The 24668-nt window shown below is 47.4% G+C and overlaps 1 protein-coding gene across 6 annotated transcripts in view; it reads right to left on the bottom strand.

The window, feature by feature from the left end:
- Positions 1-24668, bottom strand: part of RPTOR (regulatory associated protein of MTOR complex 1) — a 418470-nt gene that overhangs the window by 188806 nt on the left and 204996 nt on the right. For all 6 annotated transcript variants that reach the window (XR_012426322.1, XM_005585210.5, XM_065532458.2 and 3 more), the window contains one exon: positions 23852-24027. Coding sequence is in view for 5 of the 6 variants with exons in the window: in XM_005585210.5 (XP_005585267.1) it covers positions 23852-24027 (176 nt within the window). In the remaining variant the exon portion in view is untranslated. The remainder of the gene's footprint in view (positions 1-23851; positions 24028-24668) is intronic.

The following is a 24668-nucleotide window of genomic DNA, read 5'->3' as shown; positions in this document are numbered from 1 at the left end:
GGGGAAGCAGTTTCATATACCCTGAAGAAGGTTAATTTTCTATCTGACATCAATTTTTATCTGTCATTAACATCAGGATCCTAATAGCTGCTCCCAAGAGCAGAGAAGTCACTGGTCCAAGCACCTTGTGGCACAGAAAGAGTGATGCAGTGTGATTTTAAAGTAGTGTTGGTAATTTGATTAATCCATGAAAAACAATACTTTTTCAGAGTTGTTATATGATCATCAAACTAAAATAGCAAACTTTTATGGAGTAGATACAAATGCCCTTAGGTTTTGTGTTTTCCCAATTTGATAAACTGTATAATGAAGAAACATTGTATCTAACCCCAGCCATGGATGGTCCCTACAAAGAACCCTGCTGGGCAAAGCGCTCCTTCCCTCTTCAGCCTCTGGCATTCACCCTTTCTTTATACAATTCCACAGTCACGCCAGCAATACACACCCTTTCTTTATACAATTCCACAGTCACGCCAGCAATACACACCCTTTCTTTATACAATTCCACAGTCACGCCAGCAATACACACCCTTTCTTTATACAATTCCACAGTCACGCCAGCAATACACACCCTTTCTTTATACAATTCCACAGTCACGCCAGCAACACACACCCTTTCTTTATACAATTCCACAGTCACGCCAGCAATACACACCCTTTCTTTATACAATTCCACAGTCACGCCAGCAACACACACCCTTTCTTTATACAATTCCACAGTCACGCCAGCAACACACACCCTTTCTTTATACAATTCCACAGTCACGCCAGCAACACACACCCTTTCTTTATACAATTCCACAGTCACGCCAGCAACACACACCCTTTCTTTATACAATTCCACAGTCACACGCCAGCAATACACACCCTTTCTTTATACAATTCCACAGTCACGCCAGCAACACACACCCTTTCTTTATACAATTCCACAGTCACGCCAGCAACACACACCCTTTCTTTATACAATTCCACAGTCACGCCAGCAACACACACCCTTTCTTTATACAATTCCACAGTCACGCCAGCAACACACACCCTTTCTTTATACAATTCCACAGTCACGCCAGCAACACACACCCTTTCTTTATACAATTCCACAGTCACGCCAGCAATACACACCCTTTCTTTATACAATTCCACAGTCACGCCAGCAACACACACCCTTTCTTTATACAATTCCACAGTCACGCCAGCAACACACACCCTTTCTTTATACAATTCCACAGTCACGCCAGCAACACACACCCTTTTATACAATTCCACAGTCACGCCAGCAACACACACCCTTTCTTTATACAATTCCACAGTCACGCCAGCAACACACACCCTTTCTTTATACAATTCCACAGTCACGCCAGCAACACACACCCTTTCTTTATACAATTCCACAGTCACGCCAGCAACACACACCCTTTCTTTATACAATTCCACAGTCACGCCAGCAACACACACCCTTTCTTTATACAATTCCACAGTCACGCCAGCAACACACACCCTTTCTTTATACAATTCCACAGTCACGCCAGCAACACACACCCTTTCTTTATACAATTCCACAGTCACGCCAGCAACACACACCCTTTCTTTATACAATTCCACAGTCACGCCAGCAACACACACCCTTTCTTTATACAATTCCACAGTCACGCCAGCAACACACACCCTTTCTTTATACAATTCCACAGTCACGCCAGCAACACACACCCTTTCTTTATACAATTCCACAGTCACGCCAGCAACACACACCCTTTCTTTATACAATTCCACAGTCACGCCAGCAACACACACCCTTTCTTTATACAATTCCACAGTCACGCCAGCAACACACACCCTTTCTTTATACAATTCCACAGTCACGCCAGCAACACACACCCTTTCTTTATACAATTCCACAGTCACGCCAGCAACACACACCCTTTCTTTATACAATTCCACAGTCACGCCAGCAACACACACCCTTTCTTTATACAATTCCACAGTCACGCCAGCAACACACACCCTTTCTTTATACAATTCCACAGTCACGCCAGCAACACACACCCTTTCTTTATACAATTCCACAGTCACGCCAGCAACACACACCCTTTCTTTATACAATTCCACAGTCACGCCAGCAACACACACCCTTTCTTTATACAATTCCACAGTCACGCCAGCAACACACACCCTTTCTTTATACAATTCCACAGTCACGCCAGCAACACACACCCTTTCTTTATACAATTCCACAGTCACGCCAGCAACACACACCCTTTCTTTATACAATTCCACAGTCACGCCAGCAACACACACCCTTTCTTTATACAATTCCACAGTCACGCCAGCAACACACACCCTTTCTTTATACAATTCCACAGTTACACGCCAGCAATACACACCCTTTCTTTATACAATTCCACAGTCACGCCAGCAATACACACCCTTTATACAATTCCACAGTCACGCCAGCAACACACACCCTTTCTTTATACAATTCCACAGTCACGCCAGCAACACACACCCTTTCTTTATACAATTCCACAGTCACGCCAGCAATACACACCCTTTCTTTATACAATTCCACAGTCACGCCAGCAACACACACCCTTTCTTTATACAATTCCACAGTCACGCCAGCAACACACACCCTTTCTTTATACAATTCCACAGTCACGCCAGCAACACACACCCTTTCTTTATACAATTCCACAGTCACGCCAGCAACACACACCCTTTCTTTATACAATTCCACAGTCACGCCAGCAACACACACCCTTTCTTTATACAATTCCACAGTCACGCCCGCAACACACACCCTTTCTTTATACAATTCCACAGTCACGCCAGCAACACACACCCTTTCTTTATACAATTCCAAAGTCACGCCAGCAATACATCTATTTCTGTCATTTCTGCAGAAGACATTCTCAAAGTTAAAAATAGATCCAAAGTTCAAGCTATGCTTATTTAAGACATCATCACACCATTTGCAAAAATTAACAAAATGGACCCTAAATGTAATAGCTAAAACTATGAAAGTGCTGGAAGTCAGTGCAGGTGTCAAACTTCATAACCTTGGATTAAGCAATGGTTTCTTAAACATGACACTAAAGGTACAGGTAACAGCAACAACAAAATAGATAAGATGGACTTTACCAAAATAAAATAAAAAACATTCCTACCTCAAAGGACTCCATCTCAAAAAAAAAAAAAAAAAAAAAAAAAGAAATAGGCAATAAGCCCATATAAAGATGCCTGACGTCGTTAGTCACTAGGGAAACGCAAAGCAGAACCGTGAGACACCACTTCACACACAGCAGGACGCTGGAACCAAGGACACCAGAGACACTTTCTCTAGTCCTGCTTGAATACTCGTTTTTAATAGTTTTCAACCACATATTTAAAATTATCAGTCAATTTGGAAATAACATGAAACCAGGTAATCTTTCCTGTCCAAATGACCTTTCCTGTCCCTTCCTCCCACACTGGCCTCTGCTCCCCCTTCACTTTATTTTTATTTTTATTTTTTGGAGACAGAGTCTTGCTCTGTTGCCCAGGCTGGAGTGCCGTGGTGCGATCTCGGCTCACTGCAACCTCTGACTCCCTGGTTCCAGTGATTCTCCTGCCTCAGCCTCCCCAGTAGCTGGCATTACAGGCGCCCACCACCACGCCCAGCTATTTTTCGTATTTTTAGTAGAGATGGGGTTTTGCCATGTTGGTCAGGATGGTCTCGAACTCCTGACCTCAGGTGATCTGCCCGCCTCGGCCTCCCAAAATGCTGGGATTACAGGCGTGAGCCACCGTGCCTGGCCTCCCCCTTCACTTTCTAATAAATAACTCAGCACTTGGGTTCACCAAAAAGATATGGTCCAGATGTCACTGGGGGGCCTTCTCTGTCTCTGGCCTTGTAATCCTGGTCCTTTCTTGCAGTCACGTACAGGACCTACAGGACACAGTCTTTCCCCAGCAATATGCAAAGTAGGGAACATTTTCTCTCAGAAAATAATGTTGTGTTGAAAATGGCACTTTCATATTGAAAATGGCACTTTCATATATGTGTGATTTGGGGCCGTGTAATTAGAGCAATCTTTTAGTAAAGAAGTTTGGCAGGGCCAGGCACAGTGACTCACGCCTGTAATCCCAGCACTTTGGGAGGCTGAGGTGGGCAGATCACGAGGTCAGGAGTTCAAGACCAGCCTGGCGAGTATAGTGAAACCCCATCTCTACTAAAAGTACAAAAATTAGCTGGGCGTGGTGGTGGGCGCCTATAGTCCCAGCTACTTGGGAGGCTGAGGCAGGAGAATCGCTTGAACCCAGGAGGCAGAGCTTGCAGTGAGCCGAGATCACGCCACTGCGCTCCAGCCTGAGAAGACAGAGTGAGACTCCATCTCAAAAAAAAAAAAAAAAAAAAAAAAGTTTGGCAAAAGATACCAAGAGCTATATATACTTTGACCTACTGATCTTATTCCCAGAAATATATTCTAAGAAATAGTCCAAAATGGCCGGGTGCGGTGGCTCACGCCTGTAATCCCAGCACTTTGGGAGGCCGAGGTGGGTGGATTACGGGGTCAGGAGATCGAGACCATCCTGGCTAACACGGTGAAACCCCGTCTCTACTAAAAATACAAAAAAAATTAACCAGGCGTGGTGACGGGCACCTGTAGTCCCAGCTACTCGGGAGGCTGAGGCAGGAGAATGGCATGAACCCAGGAGGCAGAGCTTGCAGTGACCCAAGATTGCACCACTGCACTCCAGCCTAGGCGACAGAGCAAGACTGCATCTCAAAAAAAAAAAAAAAAAAAAAAAAAAAGAAATAGTCCAAAATAAGAAAATATTATTATTTTTTTCTTTTAAGAGACAGGGTCTCACTCTATTGCTTCGACTGGAGTTGTTTTTTGCTTTTTAAGAGGTAGGGTCTTGCTATGTTGCCCAGGCTAGAGTACAGTGGTGCAATCATAGCTCATCATAACTTTAAACTCTTGGGCTCAAGTGATCCTCCCATTTCAGCTTTCCATGTAGCTGAGACTACAGCTGCATGCTACTGTGGCCAGCTAAGGAAAGACGAACAGGAAAAAAATCCTTGCAAGCACTATAATTTTATAAGAAGGAAATGATTAAGTAATACTATCTATAAATGTGATGGAATACTAAATTTGAAAATATCAGTAGCAATATAAGTGATCTTCAGATTTAAAAACAATATGAAATACATAAAATTCCAAATAAGTAAAATTATGTGCATATATGGAGAAATGTATGAAGAATATGGAATCACAAAAACAGTGGATTCTGGGTAATTTTTCTTTCATTTCTTCCTTTTCATTGCTTACTATTATAATATTGTTTGTGCAATAAATTAAAAGAGAGCAAAGGCTCCCTCTGGGGTTCTTACAATGATGGGTATTTCCGGGTCACGTGGTTTGAGAGCCAAACACGTGGGCTGCGTCTGTTTTTCATCCTATGCCCAGCGCCGCTGCACCCTTACGCCAGCACTTCTGCGCGGAGGATCAACTTGATCTTCGGTGGAAACCACGGCTGGCTCTGTCCCCTGGCTTCTGCTGCACTTTAGTATTTTCAACATTCTCAACTACCCCCTGAAGCATCTGAGAAGAAGAAAACAACTCAAGAAGCCTAAAATCAAGGTAAAGAAAAGAGAAGACTGGGTGGGTGTGGGGGTCACACCTGCAGTCCCAGCACTTTGGAAAGCCGAGGTGAGAGGATTGCTTAAGGCCAGGGGTTTGACACCATCCTGGGCAACATAGCAAGACTGCTACCTGTTCAAAAGAGAAAGAAAGAAGACTAACAAGAAGTCAAAGACAGAAGACTAAGAACAAGGAAAGTCACAGGAAGAAAGGAGAAAAACAGCACAGAGAAAATGGCTGAAAACAAGAAGAAAGTCGGAGTAAAAGCCCTGCAGAAAAGGCTTTCCCATCTTCTCCACTGCAGGAAACAGGTGTTCTGCCTTTGGGTTGAAGCAGTGGCTGGAAGCTCACCCCGCACAGGGCACGCAGCCCCGGGCTAGGCTTGTCGGGTGGCTGAGGGGCCAGACTTACACCAGGAGGATGCAGACAGCAAGACAGCAGGGGACCGACAGACACAGGCCCAGGAGCCCAAGGGAGGAAGGTGCAGAGACCCTGCCGGACCACACACAGGCAGGCCCGTGGAGGAAAAAGCCGCATTTTAAAGCAAGCAACTTAATTACCTGAAAACCTTCCACAGTAGAGGGGCAGAGAAAGGGAATGATGAATGACTTGAGGACAGACACTGTGTCCGCATCCTCCTTGATTTCTCTGTGGCATCTTACAGTCCCCTGCACACAGCGAGTCCTCGGGAAACACTGCGGGACTGCGGCGCCACAAATGCTACTTTTCACAGCTTCCCAGGGGCCGCCCCCATTCGGTCCCTGCTGAAAGCTCTATAAAGTCCCCAATGGGCAGCTGGTTCTCGTGTAAAGTACGGCACGGCATCAAGTAAAGTGATAACGTGTAATACCTTCAGCTCACATTGGCGAAGGCAGGCAGCATGGAATAGTGAAAATAACACAGGATTTGGGATCAGAAGATCCAGGCTCCTGTTTGGCTCTGCTATAAATGAAGCTGTCCACCCCGGACGGCCGCACACGGAGCATCTGGTACCTCTTCAGTAACACAGTGACGTTTTATGCACTACATCTGCTTTGACGAGTCCTGGGTTATTAGCAAGAGCGAATGTGACACCATATGGGAGAATACTCTCTGGATTGTGAAATATGACACAATTCATACTCAACAGCTTGCATTACATTGCGGGTCCACTTCCGAAGCACTCTCCCGTGCCGTCTGTGTCACACGGGAGCGTGAGCATCATCATCACACAGGCGCTGTCGAGAACCGAGAACTTAAGGGAGTAGAGACGAGACCAGCTGACGTCCAGACTCCCAGAGTCCCCGCTTTCTCCGGATGTCACAGCACCCTTGATCACACCAACAGGACACGAGCCTTTTAAAAACTTGAGGTGTTTCTAATGAGCACAATGATCAGTGCTTCTTTCAACGAAGAAATAGAAAAATAGGGAGTGATGGTTTACATTAAAGCCTGACTCAGCCTTGTCCTTCTGACAGCCCGAGAAGAGGGCCTCTGTCAGGGTTCGGCACCACACCCCCGGGGCAGGCCGGATAGCCCTGCGTGTCCACCGGGAGCTGCCTGGAGGGAATCAGAAGCGGTCGATGTCTGAGGGAGCTCTGTTGCACAACAGAACACACTGAACACAACCAGGCACTGAGCGTTCCTCTTCCACAAAGAACAGTTTGCTGGCAGCGCCACAGTGACTACACGTCCCCAGCAAGGCTACCCATCCGTCCCACCAGCCTGCCCAGGCACCTGCCTGGAGGAGGGCCTGGTGCCAGAGGAAGCAAATCCAAGTAACATCTAGGAGCCGGCCAGCTCGGAGCAAGGCTGCAGGGCTGCCTCGTAAACAAACAGACCGGCCAGGCGTCGGCCAGGCCTCGGCGAACGGTTCCAACCAAGTGCTCGGTGTAAAACACGCCCCCAGTGGCCTGCCTTGGAGCAAAGCACAGGCACAAATCAAAATAAAGGAAGGGCCTTTCCAACAAACTTCAAGTCCAACAATTGGCAAGGGAGTGAAAAAGAAGAAGAAAAACTGACCTATAAAAAGCAGAGACATTGTAAAGGACTGTCTTCCCATGCGCCCCCAGAATATACTGCTTCAACAACCATGGTGGATATTAAAACCCACTGCCAGAGGCGCTATTCACCAGAGTGGGATTTAGCTGCAACTGCAGTACACTGTTGCATCCGCAGAGTCTCTCTCTGTGGGAACAAAAGATCCCCACTAGCTGTGTCTCTCTCACAGTCCCTCTGGACGTTGGTGACAAACTGCGGTGAAGCGACAACGTCCAGGGCCAACAACAGCGCCTGCCCGCCTGTCCCAAGAGTGGTGGTGCTGCTCCTGGGCGGCCCTGTGTCACTGGCTCGGCCACACGCCTGCTTTCTCTGGCGGGAGAGACCCAGGAACAACTCTGTGCCTCTCCAATAGCACAGTGCCAGCGCACACCACCTGCACACACGGCTCTCCAATAGCACAGTGCCAGCGCACACCACCTGCACACACACGGCTCTCCAATAGCACAGTGCCAGCGCACACCACCTGCACACACGGCTCTTTGAGAAAATCTGATTTTAAAAGCCCTGCATGTATTAAGCCTTTTAAGTGGTGATGAGGAAGCAGAAGGTAATGACGAGCAGAGCTCTCAGGTCAGAAAACCCCGGTTCAAATCGCAGCCCTGGCCCTGCCCTTGCACAGCCCCAGGCAAGTTCACACCTTGATGTCTGGCTGCCATCACTTACCTTTCACTTACTTGATGAGGGTAATGGAACTATAAAATAGGAATTACTGAGATTAAAAGAAACAAAAAGTTTTAATATGCACCTGGTACTTAATAAAAATTAAATACACATTAGTCTGCTCCTTAAGATTTTTGCTCACAGATTCAATAATGACCTCACAGTGCTAGAGCTGGTGCTTTACTGAATGAAACAAAGTCCAAGCCATTGGATGAGCTGTGTAGCTGGTGAAGTCGCGCAGGAGAATGGGGGCAGCTGCCCCTCAGGGAGCCCGGGGAGGGGGTGGGGGCGGGGAAGAGACCAGGCATGCGATGGGGAGGGGAGGGGGTCCAGGTGTGTGGGGGGAGGGGTAGGGAGACCAGGCGTGTAGGGGGAGGGGAGGGGGGTCCAGGCGTGGAGGGGGAGGGGAAGGGGGGTCCAGGCATGTGGGGGGAGGGGCAGGGAACCAGTCACGTAGGGGCAGGGGCGGGAGAACCAGTCATGTAGGGGCAGGGGCGGGAGAACCAGTCATGTAGGGGGAGGGGTGGGGGAACCAGTTATGTTGCGGGCAGCACTGGTGGTCCCTGCTGGACTGGGGTCAACCCAGCACCATTTGGGTCAAATGACAAGGAGGTCCAAGGGCTGCCCAAAACAATGACGTCTTCAGAAAAATTGCTATTGTTTTTGGATGTGATATTAAGGAAAGCAATCCAAGACAAAGATGTACATTTATATTTTAAAAGCAGCCAAACAGTGGCAGATGAAGGCAGGTGAACATATTTCGACTCTGGCCTGTGCAGTCCAGGCACTCATTCACGGCCCTGATACCTGAGGTGCCTCCACACCTCTACGTACAGAAATTAGTGTCAGGCCTGTAATCCCAGCACTTGGGGAGGTTGCAGTTGGAGGACTGCTTGAGGCCAGGAGTTCAAGACCAGCCTGCACAATATAACAAGACCCCATTTCTACAAAAAATGTGAAAAATTAGCCGGGCACGGTGGTGTGCACCTACAATCCCAGCTACCAGGGAGCCTAGAAGGTCGAGGCTGCGGTAAGCTGTGACTGCCTTGCTACACTCCAGCTGGGGTGCCTGAGCGAGAAGAAGGGCAAGTTAGATCCAGCAGCAACAGCTTCCCCCATGTGGGGGGCGGGGCCTGGAGCCAGGCATGGCAGTGACCAGCTGAGGGACACAGGGGTTCAGAACTCCTGGGAGATGCCAGCCGGCCTCCACCCACCCCCACCCCACCCAAGTCCGAATGGAGGCAGCAGGGTTTCCTGTGTCATTCCTAAGGCCTCTCAGGTGATGCCTTCCTTTCATTACACAGAAAAACAAGAAACACAAACAACCAGGGTAAACACCTGTGGCTGGGAGGGAGAGGGGCGTTCCAGGTAGAGAAGACCTGATTACAATGTTGAGGGCTGGACAGGAAGGGCAGAAAGCTTGGGAGGCACCCCCTTCCGTCCTGAAGCTTAATTGCACCTGGAGGGAAAGAACTAGGCAGTGAGGTCCAGGAGGGCCAGCGGGCAGCGGGAGTGTCCTCTTGCTGGGGTTGTCCTTTTGTTTTAGGCATGAGAGGTTTATGCAGGTGTAATGACGAGGAAAGTGCAGGCAGAGGGACAGCCTGAGGAAAGAGGGATTATCTCAGCGAGGTCAGGATGTGATAGCTGGATGCGCTGCAGTTTCTCACAGGCAGAAGAGTACGTCGAGAAGAGGGCCAAGAACACAGCCGGGGGAGATCATACATCCAGGTGCAGGAAGAGAAGCCAGTCAGAGAGTGGGAGCTACAGAGAGGCAGCCGCAGACCCCGGGGCGGGGAAGGAGGTGGTGGAGGGGGTGTCCCTTGCTTCAGCTCCGCAGCGGACTCCTCAGGGGCAAGGATTAGGAACAGGCCAGAGAGGCTGACAGCTCGGAAGGCAGCGATCGCCTCGACGGTTCTGGGAGAGCTCCTGGAGTGGCAGGAAGGCAGTGGGCTGCCCCGGGGCCGAGAGAGGCAGTACACACTGTATGCTGGGAGAAGCCCAGTGGCAACAGCAGCACAAACCAGACACACTAAGGGGAAGACGCACAATTTAAGGAAAGAGGTTGCTGGGCTTAGGTCAGTTGCCTTCTGTGCTTTGTTGCTGGTTCTGATGGGGAAATCTGAGTCCAAACATCTGTGGATTGGAAGGTGGGGGTCTTGCGGACAGCGAAAGTGAAGAGAGGAAGTGTCTGAGGCTGGTAAGTGGGAACCACAGGCTGAAAGCGCTACCAGCAGTGCGCTTTTCCTTATAGAGAATGCAAACAGCATGGCCTCTTGCATAGTAACAGAGAAGATGTATTCACAACTGACAATATCGTTGTCCTCCGTTAAAAACGGTAGGTGACAGACATACCTGGATCCTGAACCCGCCTGTCCCTCCGACAGCCACTGCCATGCCCAGCTCCAAGCCTCACCCACCCGGGTGAGCTGCCCATGTCGGATGCAATTTGTTCCTCTGTGTTCCCAAGTGCCCTGGGCAGCTTCCTCAGGAGAGCCCGGACCACGCTGCCGCTGAGCTACGAACGTGGCTTCTCCAACAGGCTTCCATTTCCCGGAGGGCTGCTACGCTGCGGAGGCAGGTCCCTCCTAAAATTCCTGTCGGAACTGAGGACCCGAAGCGACAGTGCTAAGAGGCGGGGCTTTAGAAGATGGTTACATCCCAAGGCTCCACCGTCCTGAGTGGGATTGTAGCAACCTGATTTAAGGCGGGGGTGCTGGAGGAGTGCGGCCTCTCCTGCCTTCTGCCTTCTGCCACGTGAGGATGCGCGGTCCTCCCAGGAGGCCATGGGAAAAGACACCACCTCGAACGCAGAGAGCAGCCCTCACCTGACCCCAAAATCGCCAGTGCCTTGACCTGGGACTTCCAGCCTCCAGAACCGGGAGAAATAACTCTCTGTTCTTGATAAATTACCCAGTTTCGGGGGCCTGTCCAGCAGCACTGGTGGGCTGAGATAAGGGTGGAGACCCCCGTGTGACTGGCTCTGCAGGCCGGGCCAGCCCCTGCAGCTGCACAGCACGTACCACAAAGAAGGTGCTGCCAACAGAAGAAATCCCAGCCCGAGCTTCGTGGTCATGGACCCCACCCTCCCTCTCGTGTCCTGGCCACCATCCTTCTCTCAGATGCCACACTGGGCTGCTGGCCCAGATGCGTTCAGGCCTGTGAGCAGGTCAGGGTAGTGCCTCACAATGCCTTTCTCCACCTCCTCTCACTGGTGAAACTTCACTCATCACAGGGGGTGGCACGAGGACGCCCCAGCAGCAGTGATGCCGCCTGCCTCCAAGGCAAGCACAAGGAGTGTCCCTAGTCTCTCCTCTGTCTCCAAGAAGAGCACTGATCAGAGGGAGCGCCTCTCCCTGGAGACCCTCTTTTCCTGGCGCACAGGGACTGTGGCTCACAACCCTCATGACTTAGGTGTTTACCAGCTACCTGGGCCAGGCCGGGAACTCAGAAGTTCTCATTGCACAGAGTCCTTTCAACGTGCGAATAAGCAGCACTCGGGCTGCTCCCAGCGACACTGGTGACAGTACTCAAAGTTAGGTTTAATGCCCAGTCTCAGAGTGCACTGAAATGGCTTCTGAATCCAGTTTAAATTGTTCTATGTACCGACTATGCATCTACAGCAACATTTACTCAGCAGTACAAATAACGAGAAACCAAAGGAGGCTAACGTCTCCTGGATTAATTCACACCATTTTATAACAAGGCTGGCAACACCATGCCACCATCCTTATGGGTTCACATGTCAGCTTGGTTCTGGCATGGGACACCGTGCCACCCTCCACACAGACCTATATGATGGCATGGCTCTGGCATGGGACACACGCCACGCTCCATACAGGTCTATATGACAGCATGGTCCTGGGGTTCCAACAATGATGCCATCGAGACAGGCATTACCGATTCCATCTCAGCACAAGTCAAATGAGGATGAAAATGGCTTCTGCAATACACTGCCCAGTTTAACACGAGTCAAATGACCACTTTTTTTATTTACAAAAGGGTCATGAACGCCTACTATGAAATATGGAGCTGGATGCACTGCCAGTTTTTGCATGCAATGTGACCTAACGTCACTGATTAAATACAGAGGCATGTGCATGCTTAGGCACATAAATCAGAAAAGAAGCCAAACTACCACTAAAATGCCCAGAAGTTTAAGAAGAAGATACAAAGAGGCAAACAAGTAGTTAACGGGTCATTGTGTGATAAATGTGATATAAATCCGTTGTTCAGCAGGTATGATTTCAAACAAGCACTGAAGCTAATGTGGAACATAGTGATGATGGCATCAAACAGGAGACAACAAACGCCTTTCTTCCCATTAGACACGGACAGTGAGGAGGCCTGGGACAGGCAGGAGTGAGGCCAGGGGCTGAGCACTCTTTCCCGTGCAGTATTCCACCCAAGCTGATTTCTGAGAATTACACGAATAACTCAGTAGCTATGGGAGACCCACTGTGGGCTCGACTGCATAGTCTTAATTCTTTTCTGAATGTTCCTTTTATGTTAAAAGAATACTCTGTGTACACTTGCTACCCTTGAGTCCTTCAGACACATTTCACATGGATGCATTCAAATGCTCACAAAGTCTTTGGGACTCACTAAGCGGCCTACTGGGACTCCAAGTGAGATCATGCACTCCCTGGCTCTCCTGTTAGACGGAGATGGGAGAAGGAAATGTGAGCCGACAGTGAATGACTAGAAGGGAAGTCCCAACATGAACCAAAAACATAAAGGCAAGCAGCTCTTAAAAAAAAATTCAGGGGCCAGTGCAGTGGCTCACGCCTGTAATCCCAGCACTTTGGGAGGTCTAGGTGGGCGGATCGTGACGTCAGGAAATTGAGACCATCCTGATTAACATGGTGAAACTCCATCTCTACTAAAAATACAAAAATCAGCCGAGCGTGGTGGTGGGTGCCTGTAGTCCCAGCTGCTCGGAAGGCTGAGGCAGGAGAATCACTTGAACCAGGGAGGCAGAGGTTGCAGTGAGCTGAGATTGCGCCATTGCACTCCAGCCTGGCGACAGAGCAAGACTCCGTCTCAAAAATAATAAAATAAAAAACATAAAAAAATTCATGTAACACTTTTTCTTAGGGAAATAAGGTGATTTTTAAAAGGCCCTAGGTGCATAAAATTTGGTCAAATTAGTCAATAGTTAGGCAGTGGCCTTACAAGTATTTTTTTGGCTTTTACCATTACTAATTACACTGAGCCTTGGGACAGCAATTTGATATAGTCAGCAGATATTTAAAAATTTCACAAAGGTTGTCTGTCTACTCTGTTCAGTCTTAAAAGTTTGGCAGAATTCACTAGTAAAGGTATCTGGGTGGGGGGTTATCTTTGTATGGTTGTTAACCAGAAATTTAATTTCCTTAAGAGATATATCCTATCCAAATTTTCTTTTTCTTCTTCTGTCAGATTTGATAACTTGTGTCTTTCACAGAATTTATCCATTGCATCTAAGATGAAGAATTTACTGGCATATGGTCCTTCATGATTAAAATGATTCCCTTATTCTCCTTTTATTTATTAATTTTCGATTTTGGAGACACGGTCTCACTCTGTGGTCTATGCTGGGCTGCAGTGATCACGTCAGCCATGATTCCTCTCACGGCTGCACAGAGGTATCACACCTCTCATACCTCACATGCTCACTGCAGCCTTGATCCCTCTCAGCTCAGGTGATCCTCCCACCTCAGCCTCCCAAGTAGCTGGGACTACAAGCATGTGTCACCACGCACTGGTAATTTTTGTATTTTTTTGCAGAAATGGGGTTTTGCTATGTTGCCCAGGCTGGTCTTGAACTCCTGGGCTCAAGCAATCCACCTGCCTCAGCCTCCCGAAGTGCTGGGATTACAGGCGTGTGCCCTCGCACCTGGCCCCTTACTCTCCTTTTAACGTCTGTAGGATCAGAAAGGATGTGCCCTCCTTCATTTCTGATGAAGGTCATTTGTATCTTCCCTCTATTTTTTTTGAGCACTGTATGAAAAGTTTTGACAATTTTAATGAACCTTTCAAAAACTATCAACTAGTTTCATGAATCTTCACAAGTTTTTGGGTCGATTTCTGTTTACTTTTGCTCTTTATCATTTCTTCTACTTACTTAGGGTTTAATGTATTCTTTTTTTTTCTGGTCTTAAAGAAAAACTTAGACCATGTATTTGAGAGTTTTCTAATTAAAAACTATAAATGGCATTAAATTTTAAGATCAATTATTGCTGGTATATGAACACCTAGTTCAGTAATGATGCCTGTTGCTTTCTATAGTGACAAACAGTGAGCTTACAAATAGCAGTAAGAAAGGGTATAGTGCACACCTCTAGGTGGACCTTTGCAAGCATTTCTATATACTGCTAACAAAGAAAAAGGACTGCCAACTAAACAGGTACGTTACTTATTGTAAGATCCTCCTGGACCTCAGATATGTTAAGCGTGAAAATGCACATGCTGGATCAGGCGTGGTGGCTCATGCCTGGAATCCCAGCACTTTGGGAGGCTAAAGCGGAAGGACCACTTGAGCCCAGGAGTTCAAGGATGCAGTGAGCTATGACTGTATCACGGCGCTCCCACAGAAGTAAAAGTGAGAGACCCTGTCTCTATTTTTTAAAAAAGGACCAGATGTGGTGCCTCACACGCTTGTAATCCCAGCACTTTGTAAGGCCGAGGTCTGAGGATCTCTTGAGCTTAGGAGTTCAAGACCAGCCTAGGCGACATGGTGAAACACAGTCTCTACAAAAGACACAAAAACTAGTCGGGTATGGTGGCATACAACTGTAGTCCCAGTTACTTGGGGGGCTGAGGCGGGAGGATTGCTCGAGCTCGAGAAGTTGAGGCTGCAGTGAGCCATGTTCACACCACTGCACTCCTGCTGGGATCATGTCTCAAAAAATAAAAAAAGCACATGCTAGAATCAGTGAATTATGTTAGATGACCCTTACTGTAAACAGAAAACTACAAATGTTCACATTCCTTCTGCTGGTTATGGAGTTATCTTGTCTTACTGGGGGTCAGGAATTCTAATACTGTTTTAGTGCTAGAATCTTTGCCTTATTCCCAGCTTCGAAGGGAAGACGTCTCAAGTCCCTCCACTAGGCTGATTTGCTGAAGAGCTCTGACGTTGCCTTTACCAAGTTAAGTAAGTCACGGTAACCTGCATTTAGACATGAGAGACTACCGATGACAGTGATCTCAACTTCCTCCATAACGAGAGAAAAAGAACAGGACAAGGACGGAGAGCCCCAGGAAGGAAATCATAGCAAATGAGAGGCGCTGGGCATGAGAAGCGGAACAACCACAGTGGAGGCTGTCAGTTCGGGGGCCCAGGCACCCAGCTTTGAATCCTGGCTCCACCAGTTACTCTCCAAGCAACCTGAACTTCCTCATCCTGAAAGCAGCACTAATGCTAGTCCACACCTCACATGCATGTGGTGTTAGATGAGTTCATTAGTGGAATGGCTCCAGCGATGCTTGACAAATGCTAACTACTGTTACCCCTGTAATTGTAAAATGTCAACCAAAAAGAAACAGTTGGACAAGTGGTAAGTGGCTCAGCAGAGGTGAGAGAAGTGAAGTCTTCGACCTGGATGGTGCAAAGTCAAAATGAAGCACTCAGCTCTCAAAGCCTGGTATGAGCAAGGATCAAGAACGGAGACAACCAGGTCTCTCGAAGGAAGAACGGAGAGCAAGTGCCCAGCTGAAAACCTGGGAGAAGAGTGTCCAGAGGCCCCGGACGCCTCTTCCCATACCGGCAGGGCTCTCAGGCAATGAGACCCTCTGGATACAGAGACGCAGTGGACAGCGTAGGGTTGCCTTATCTTCCAGATTCACTCTCTTCATTTTGCTTTTCATCTGCTTATTGCAGTTTTCCCCTGCCTCTTTAAGGCGAACATTTAATTCTTCTTGTTTTTTTAATCTTTGTTTTCTGACTAAACGTATTAAATCCTCGCCTGCTTTGGCTATATACACCCCACAGACAGGAAAAGTGCTATTACTAACATCTGGCTGTATTTTATCAGTTTTAAAGTATTTCCTCTTTAATCCAAGGATTTTAAGATTTTAGTTTTCAGACTTTTGTTAAAGCTGTCCTTTTGTTACTGAGTTCTAGCTTCATTGTGTGTGGTCTGCCATGGAGTTTACATGAAGCTGATGCTTCTGGATTAGTAAAGCTTTCTTTGTAGTCACGTGCGTGATTTATTTCTGTGAATGGTCCGCACATGTCCACATTCCCCGCTGGATGTATGGCCCTGTGTGCCTCTATGAGGTCTGGCTAATTAATTCGGTGACTAAAGCCTTCTCTGTTGTGCTTCCTTTGTCTGTACTTGGTATCTCTGTATCTGAGCACATTTCTCATTCATCTGCTTCGATCCATACTTATTTCAGTTCTCATCTTACCTAGTTCAAGGCCATGTTGTCAGATGCACACGGATTCATGATCAGTATATACCTTCCTGCTTTCCTGTTCCTTTTACCACAATACAACATTTTTCTTTGCCCGTTTCAATAATTTATCTCAGCTTCTGCTTTGAGTCATATTGGAACTAGCCACTTCAGATTTCTTTTAGCTCATATTTCTCTTTTTTATCCTTTGATTTCCAACCTTTGAAAGGGGTCTTGCCCCATCACCCAGACTGGAGTGCGGTGGTGCGATCACAGCTCACTGCAGCCTTGAACTCCTGGGCTCAAGTGATCCTCCTGCCTTAGGCTCCGGGGGAGTTGAGACCACAGGCGTAAGCCACCATGTCCAGCTAATTTTTAAATTTTTAGTAGAGACAGGGTCTTGCTGTTTTGCCCAGGCTTAAATGTTTTGCTTTAAATGTGTGTCTCATGGACAAGAGACTGCTGTATCATAATTTTATCCAACACAAGAATCATGGCCCTTTGAGAGGTGAGTTCAATTCATTTACAGTTACAACTTTACTCGAAAACATTTTAGCCATCATATCTTACACTTTCTATTTACTAAGCTTGTCTTTTCTCCTTTTCTACCTTTTTTTAGAGAGGAGAAAATTTTCTTTCCTTAGATATTTAAACTTTGTCTCTGCCTCTCGCTTTTCTCCCCTTCCCTCTAGCTCCGTCCTTTTGCTGGGAATTCCTCAAACAAGCTTCCCAGCTTCCTGGTTTATTCTTGGCCCTATCTATAATGTTGCTTTTCAATCTATCTCTCCAGTTATTCCACTAATTACATTTTTCATACTCAACGCTTCCAACTGATCTTTCTTCCTGTTTCTTCTTATTTCCAATTGTCTTTTATCACTTTGAATATATTTATTATTGGATTGCTTCTTGCTTCTCTTTTCACAAGGGTGGTGGGACAAACCCTCTTTCCTCCCTCTTATTTTCCTTCTGAGCCCCAGACACAGCACAGCAGGCCGTGTATATCAAGGGCAATTGGGAGGAGAGCCGAGCGCCCTCAGCCTCACCTGCACCCTGGGGCCCTCACCAGCTCCACTGTCTCCTCCGGTCTCACCCCTCACCCCAACCCCCAGTGGGGACCCAGCCATCTCAAGGGAGCAGCAAGGTCTCCGGCTGTGCTGCTGAGTGGGCTCCCTCCAGGATCCATCAATCTCCCTCTTTCCTGTGGCACCCGAGGACAGGGTTCAGCCGGGGAGTCAGCAGCCCGTGCCCCTCCGTCTGCTTTAATTCCCTTTCTTACCGCATCCATCAGATGGTTTTTACATGTCATCTTTTTAAAAGGGAGCTCTATTACAATACATTATGATATTCATCTTAATTGAGTATATGTCAAGAGACTGGAACAGTGAGAGAACACTGTCTAGTTTGGGGAGAAAAAAATATTCTTTGGAAACGGCCTGGAAGCCGCCGCGGGGACTGTGTGAGATCCATGATGCTGAGGCTCTACTGTGAAAGGCTCCACATCATAAAGCTGTTTCTCCAGACGCGAATTCCAAATTAAACTCGCCTACTACTAAGGTCTAAGATAGAGTGGGATACTACAAAAGAGCATTTTATTCAATAATGTGTCCCGGTTACTTCACCCTCTGGGAGGACCAGTGAGCTCCTCTCCCTTCACACATAACGCGCGAAGACACGGTCATCAGACTGTTGTTGAAAGGAAGCGGCAAAAGACCCGAGAGCACTGAATGGGCAGAACAAAGTGTGTTCTCTGGCAAAGCAGATATATTTTAGAAGACTCCTTGGAGAACAAATGGTTAACTCTATCATCAAAACCACAAGAATTTATGTTTCTAAAGGTAATTCTGAATGATTCTTGGTTGAGTCATCAAGAAAAAATACGAAGGAAATGTCACAGCAAATGTCTGAAATGAGACAGGCACTGCAAACCGCTTAGCCTGGCCAGATAGAGCCACGCTGAGCCTCCACCCCACCTGCGCGCCAGGAGATCTGTGCATCTTCCGTCTCCTGCAGGCAATGCGGGAGCGAAACTTTCCACGCTGACAAACCCACGTTAATGCTCTATCATGAACATTTATACTCCTGGAAATCCTTCAACTTAATTGAAAGAAAGGAAATAAGTTTTTTGACCTCTTTTCAATCAAAAATAATATCTATCATTTTCATTAATAGACAATACTAGTGCACACAGCACAGTGCAATAGACATCAATCTGTTTTATAGCAAGTCCCACAGCAAATTAAGTCCCACTGGGTTATAATTTTCAGTAGTATACAAATAGACCCATAATAAATCTAAAATGGTATTATGCCACTCAATCAAAGAAGTAGAAAACAGCCAAGGGAAAAAATATATTTTGGAATCTTACACTGTATTGACGTACATGGTGAGTAAGATAATAATTTATATGGAAAGTAATATCATTGCTCATTTTGGAATTATTGAAATCAGTTTTTGAAAATGAAAAAGACACCGGGCGCGGTGGCTCACGCCTGTAATCCCAGCACTTTGGGAGGCCGAGGCGGGCGGATCACAAGGTCAGGAGATCGAGACCACGGTGAAACCCCGTCTCTACTAAAAATACAAAAAATTAGCCCGGCGTGGTGGCGGCGCCTGTAGTCCCAGCTACTCGGGAGGCTGAGGCAGGAGAATGGCGTAAACCCAGGAGGCGGAGCTTGCAGTGAGCCGAGATCGTGCCACTGCACTCCAGCCTGGGCGACAGAGCGAGACTCCGTCTCAAAAAAAAAAAAAAAAAAAAAAAAGAAAAGAAAATGAAAAAGACTGAGGCAAAAATGAAAAAAAAATTAGAGAACAATATCTTCCAACAACTAGTTCATCACCAAATAAGATTCATAAATACACTTGCCACCAAATACACATGTACACATTTTGTCCAAATGAAGCAAAGCTGTATGCTATTTACCCAGCACACCGCATTCTGCAGCAGCTGTGCCAGCATAATGAGAGCAGCGTGCTTAGAAACCGTTCTCTTATTTACATAGTAAAGGGAGGGAGAGAGGGAGGGAATCTACCTTCCTGAGCATTGTCCTTCTCTAGGTCACCTGCCAACCGGGCAGACACGCACAGCCGTCATCTGCAGCCCAATCCTGGTTCCCTTTTCTGGAGCAGGAAGTGCCAAGCTACAGCTCCCGGGCCAAATCTGGCCAACTGCCTGTTTTCTTAAAGAAAACTTGACGGAGGCCTGGTGCGGTGGCTCATGCCTGTAATCCCAGCACTTTGGAAGGCTGAGGCAGGCGGATCAACTGAGGTCAGGAGTTTGAGATCAGCCTGGCCAACATGGTAAAACCTCGCCTCTACTAAAAATACAAAAATTAGCCAGGCATGGTGGCGGGTGCCTATAGTCCCAGCTACTCAGGAGGCTGAGGCAGGAGAATCGCTTGAACCAAGAAGGCAGAGGTTGCAGTGAGCTGAGATCGCACCACTGCACTTCAGCCTGGGCAACAGAGCAAGACTTGGTCTCAAAAAAAAAAAAAAAAGAAAAAAAGAAAAAAAGAAAAAAGAAAAAAGCAAGCTTGACTGGAACACAGCCATGCTCATTGGTTTATCTATTGCCTGTGGCTCTTTCGTGCGGCCAACAGCAGACTTGGGACTGTCTGGCCCGAAAAGCCTAACCCAAGTGCGTCTGCCCCTTCACAGAACCAGGTCTGCCGACTTCCATCAGAGTGCTAGGCTGAACCTTCCCACCCTCATACTCCTGATGCCTAAGTCCTAAAGCCCTAGGCTCTGGCTAAATAAAACATGGAACTTCAACATAGTAAATAGTAAAATGATACTTACTAAGAGTCTCTAATGATCTAGGGCAGGGAACTCTAGTATAATGCTAAGGGTTAAGGATATGAAATAGTAAATTCTGTCCACTTACATCACTGCAAAAGGTACATGCACAGAAAAAAGGCCAACAGGCAATACATCAAAAAGTGAACACTAGTTGTCCTTAGATGGTAAAATCTTGGATAATTTTTTTCTACTTTTAACTTTTTAGTAATTTTCTGAAAAGAATGTATATTTCATTTTTAATTAGAAAATAAATTGACTTTTCAAAATGAAAAAATAAAACTGTAATCCTAAAAACATGTAATTACTGTCTGACAAACAATCTCATTCTTCCACTGGGGGAAAAAAAAAAAAAAACCCTGGTGGTTTTTAACTTAGCTCACACAAAACTACACATTTCACTTGATAATTCTTTAATGAACATAGTCCATTACCACTCACAGGCTACAGACACCCAGCAAAATGTCATGTTCAACCTAATTTCAGCACTTCAGTATGGGAGAAAGCAGTTTACTGTAAAAGAGCTGCCACCTGAGACACCGCTCAATTGTTCCAGGCAGTGGTTATCTGATGACCACTGTCTGCCACTGTGGCATATTGATTTCAAAGTCCCTCTTATGGTAACTGTATCGGTTTGTTTTTTACTGCACTTCCTACTAAATGCTTACTTTAAAAAATCTGACTGTGTCCTAACTCCTACAAAGATTTCAGAGGCTACTGGGATGATGCATCACGTCTTGGTAGACAGAAAGCACATTTCCCAATCAAAGGGCAGGTACCCATTTTAGAAATAACAAGGCCAGCAGCCCTCAGTGTGAAAGCCGGCTTCTTTATTTTATTTTATTTTACAGATGGGGTTTCCCTGTGTTCCCAGGGCTGGTCTCAAACTTCTGGGCTCAAATGATCCTCCTGCCTCAGCCTTCCGAGTAGCTGGGACTACAGGACGCACTGCCACATCTGGCCCAGGCGTCTTTAGGAGGGCACGGCTGTGCGCGGAGGGAAGCCAAGCCCTTCCCACTCGTGGCGGGAGAAGGAAGTGCCTGAGAGACACCTGTCTACTCGAGGAAATGCACTGGGTTTGTGCTTGTTCTCTCAACACGGGACGCCTCCAGTCTGCATGTTGGGGCCTCTATCTCCCTACTCTGCATCTCCTGGCTTTTCTATTTCCCATCTCGATCCTTTCCCATGGCCTCCTGTGAGCCCCCACTGTAGCCTTCCAGGCCATTCATTTGGCTCCAGCGGTGTTTCTCCTGCTATGAGTCCTATCTACTGTGTTCTTTATTTCAAACATTACAGTGCGCCAGTGTTCCCGAAGCAAGGACGCCAGTGTAACAACTGTCAGCACACACAGAAAGCGCCTTCATACAAACCAGAAATTAGGTGAGCGCTCATAGTACCCGGTTCAGCTTCATGTTGTTGAAAGAGGCACTGAGAGGCAGAAAAAACAGTCTTGAAAAGAAAAGATAAATGTTTGAGGTGATGGATAAGTTGGATAGATCCCAGTTACCCTGATTTTGATTGTTACGCATTGTATGCATGGATCAAAATATCACCTGGACCCCCAAAATACATACAACTATCATATATCAATTTAAAGAATGCAAAGCAAATTCATTATAAGTTACTCAGTCTGTTGTATGCTGTTATAGCAACACAAAACAGACAGACAGACAAGAAAAAGTACTATAAAAGAAGAACCAAGCAGAAAATCACCCAGGGGCCTGTAGGCTGAAGCTTCTGCAGACGCACAATGGACACTGCCAGGGAACAGGCCTCATTCCCACTCATTTTCCCGTCCCCCACTCCTGATTTCCTGCATGACTGCTTCGGTGCGCCTGAAGATAGGAAGTGGATCGAGATGGTGGAATAAAAGGCTCCACCAGTCCCATGTTGGCCAGGCTAGTCTCGAACTCCTGGCCTCAAGCAGGACTGTGGGTGAGAAGGCAGTAGACTGTCCGGAGTGTTAGGTCATCTTGACAGAAGCCTCAAGAGTGTCCTCGGCCAACAAGCAATCTGCCTGCCTACCCTCCCAAAGCATTGGGGTTACAGGCGTGAGCCACTGCACTTGCTATTTTTCTATTTTCTTTTTAGAGACAGGGTCTCCCTATGTTGCCCAGGCTGGTCTCAAGCTCCTGTGCTCAAGGGATCCTCCTGCCTCAGCCTCCTAAGGTGCTAGGATTACAGGTGTGAGCTACCACGCACAGCCCTCTTCCCTTCATCTCCAACTATTTTGGGGTAACAGTAAAAGGAGGTCTCTCCCTGAGTGGAAACCTGCAGCCCCCAAGTCTGGGGGGGAGGGCTAGGGACAGTTAGTGTGAGGGCTGCGCCACAGTCACCCCAACATCATGAACCCCCAGCCCTGGGGTCTGGGATCAATTTGGACTTGGCTGCAGAGGCAGAGCAGGAAGGCCAAGTTTTCCTCCACCTAGCAGTTAAGGACACACTCATGCAGCCTTTCCCCTCTGGCCCTTCCCAGGGGGTCCCTGGGGGCCCTTACTTTGCTGTACTGTTAGCCCCCTGTGTCCACCCAGGGCTGCGGGTGAGAAGGCAGGAGACTGTCTGGAGTGTTAGGCCGTCTTGACAGAAGCCTCAAGAGCGTCCTCGGCCGACAGCACGGTGTCTCCTGCACAGCGGCACCATTCGCACGGCACCTCAAGAGAGAGGTGTTTATCTACTAGCCGGTAACAGCCACGACATACAAGCTTTTCAGCAAAACATAAAATGGGAAAGTAGATATTAAAGAGTGGCAAGATGGTCTAGGGGAGAATATTGAATTTGGAAGCAGGAAACACACACATCCCATTGTGCGTTCTGCCGGTGATGTCGGAGCTGAAATGTGGCTTCTACCATCTTGGAATATCACACACATTTCTTCAGTTATGTTCCCAATGGCTATAACTTTTAAAAACGATGGAGATAGAAAAATCATGGCTTGTATTTCATTGCTAAAAATAAATTGAAAGATTACGCTTCAACTCAAGCAAGGGATTAAATGACCTCCTTTTTCATAGTAGCCTTTTCTTCCCCCGAAAGAAAGTCCAGTTTCCAGTATGACCGATCCTGGTACTAAGACGCCTCCGAAACGCACAAAGGTAAGGAGAGGCTGTTCTTGGAAATCACAAAGCAGCGAGCTACCCACGAACAGATCACAAGGAAGAAAGGATCCTGAACTCTCAAAGAGTAAAACCCAAGCCTCCGCCGGGAATCCTGAATCCTGAATGACACAAAGAGAAGACGGGGTACACTCATGTCTGTCACGTGGGCTCCTGGGACGATGTGAATGCCTGGGGCCCACATGGGCTGGGATTCCTGTGGGAGAGCCCAGGTGAGTGGGTCCCAGGGGCACAGCAGGGGCCACTCACCAGCGCAGGGCGATCTTGATGGGGGTGGTGAGGCAGGAGGTGAACAGGTCAGCCGGGAGGTCGGGGATCATGGGCAGCAGCTCAGTGGCCTCGCAGGCTGCCAGCTGGATGCAGTTTTTCATCGACGGAGGCAAAGGCATCTGAGCAAGAGGGTGATTTGGGTTGATTGCAGCTACCTAAAGGGCAGAACATTTGGGAAAAGAGAGTGTGACTTAGCTGCTGGTCACAACCAAAGAGTAAGCTGGAGCTGTAACACAGAAGGAAAGAAGATATCAACTCAGGCCATCAGTTTTCACCAGAAAGTCCTCTGGAGAGAGGCACCGCTGCTGAACTGTCTCTGGAGGCTGACTGTAAGCCTGGAAAACTGGCCGTCTCATTCCCAACGCCCTTCTGATGGCACAGCCTGGTTACGTCTCAGTCAACTCTGTTTTCTTTCCGGTTTTCCCCTTTGCAGGCCCCTACTTACCCTAGGATTGTATCAGTGTCCACCAGGTCTTTCATGGTGTCTTATGGTTTATTTATTTTATTATTATTATTATTATTATTATTATTATTATTTTTGAGATGGAGTCTCGCTCTGTCGCCCAGGCTGGAGTGCAGTGGCCGGATCTCAGCTCACTGCAAGCTCCTCTTCCCGGGTTCACCCCATTCTCCTGCCTCAGCCTCCCGAGTAGCTGGGACTACAGGTGCCCGCCACCACGCCCAGCTAATTTTTTGTATTTTTAGTAGAGAAGGGGTTTCACCGTGTTAGCCAGGATGGTCTTGATTTCCTGACCTCGTGATCCGCCCGCCTCGGCCTCCCAAAGTGCTGGGATTA

This window comes from Macaca fascicularis, chromosome 16 (genome assembly GCF_037993035.2).
Source record: "Macaca fascicularis isolate 582-1 chromosome 16, T2T-MFA8v1.1".
NCBI classification, from domain to species: domain Eukaryota; kingdom Metazoa; phylum Chordata; class Mammalia; order Primates; family Cercopithecidae; genus Macaca; species Macaca fascicularis.
The sequence above is the reverse complement of the archived record's forward strand: the minus strand, read 5'-3'. Positions and strand labels throughout refer to the sequence as shown.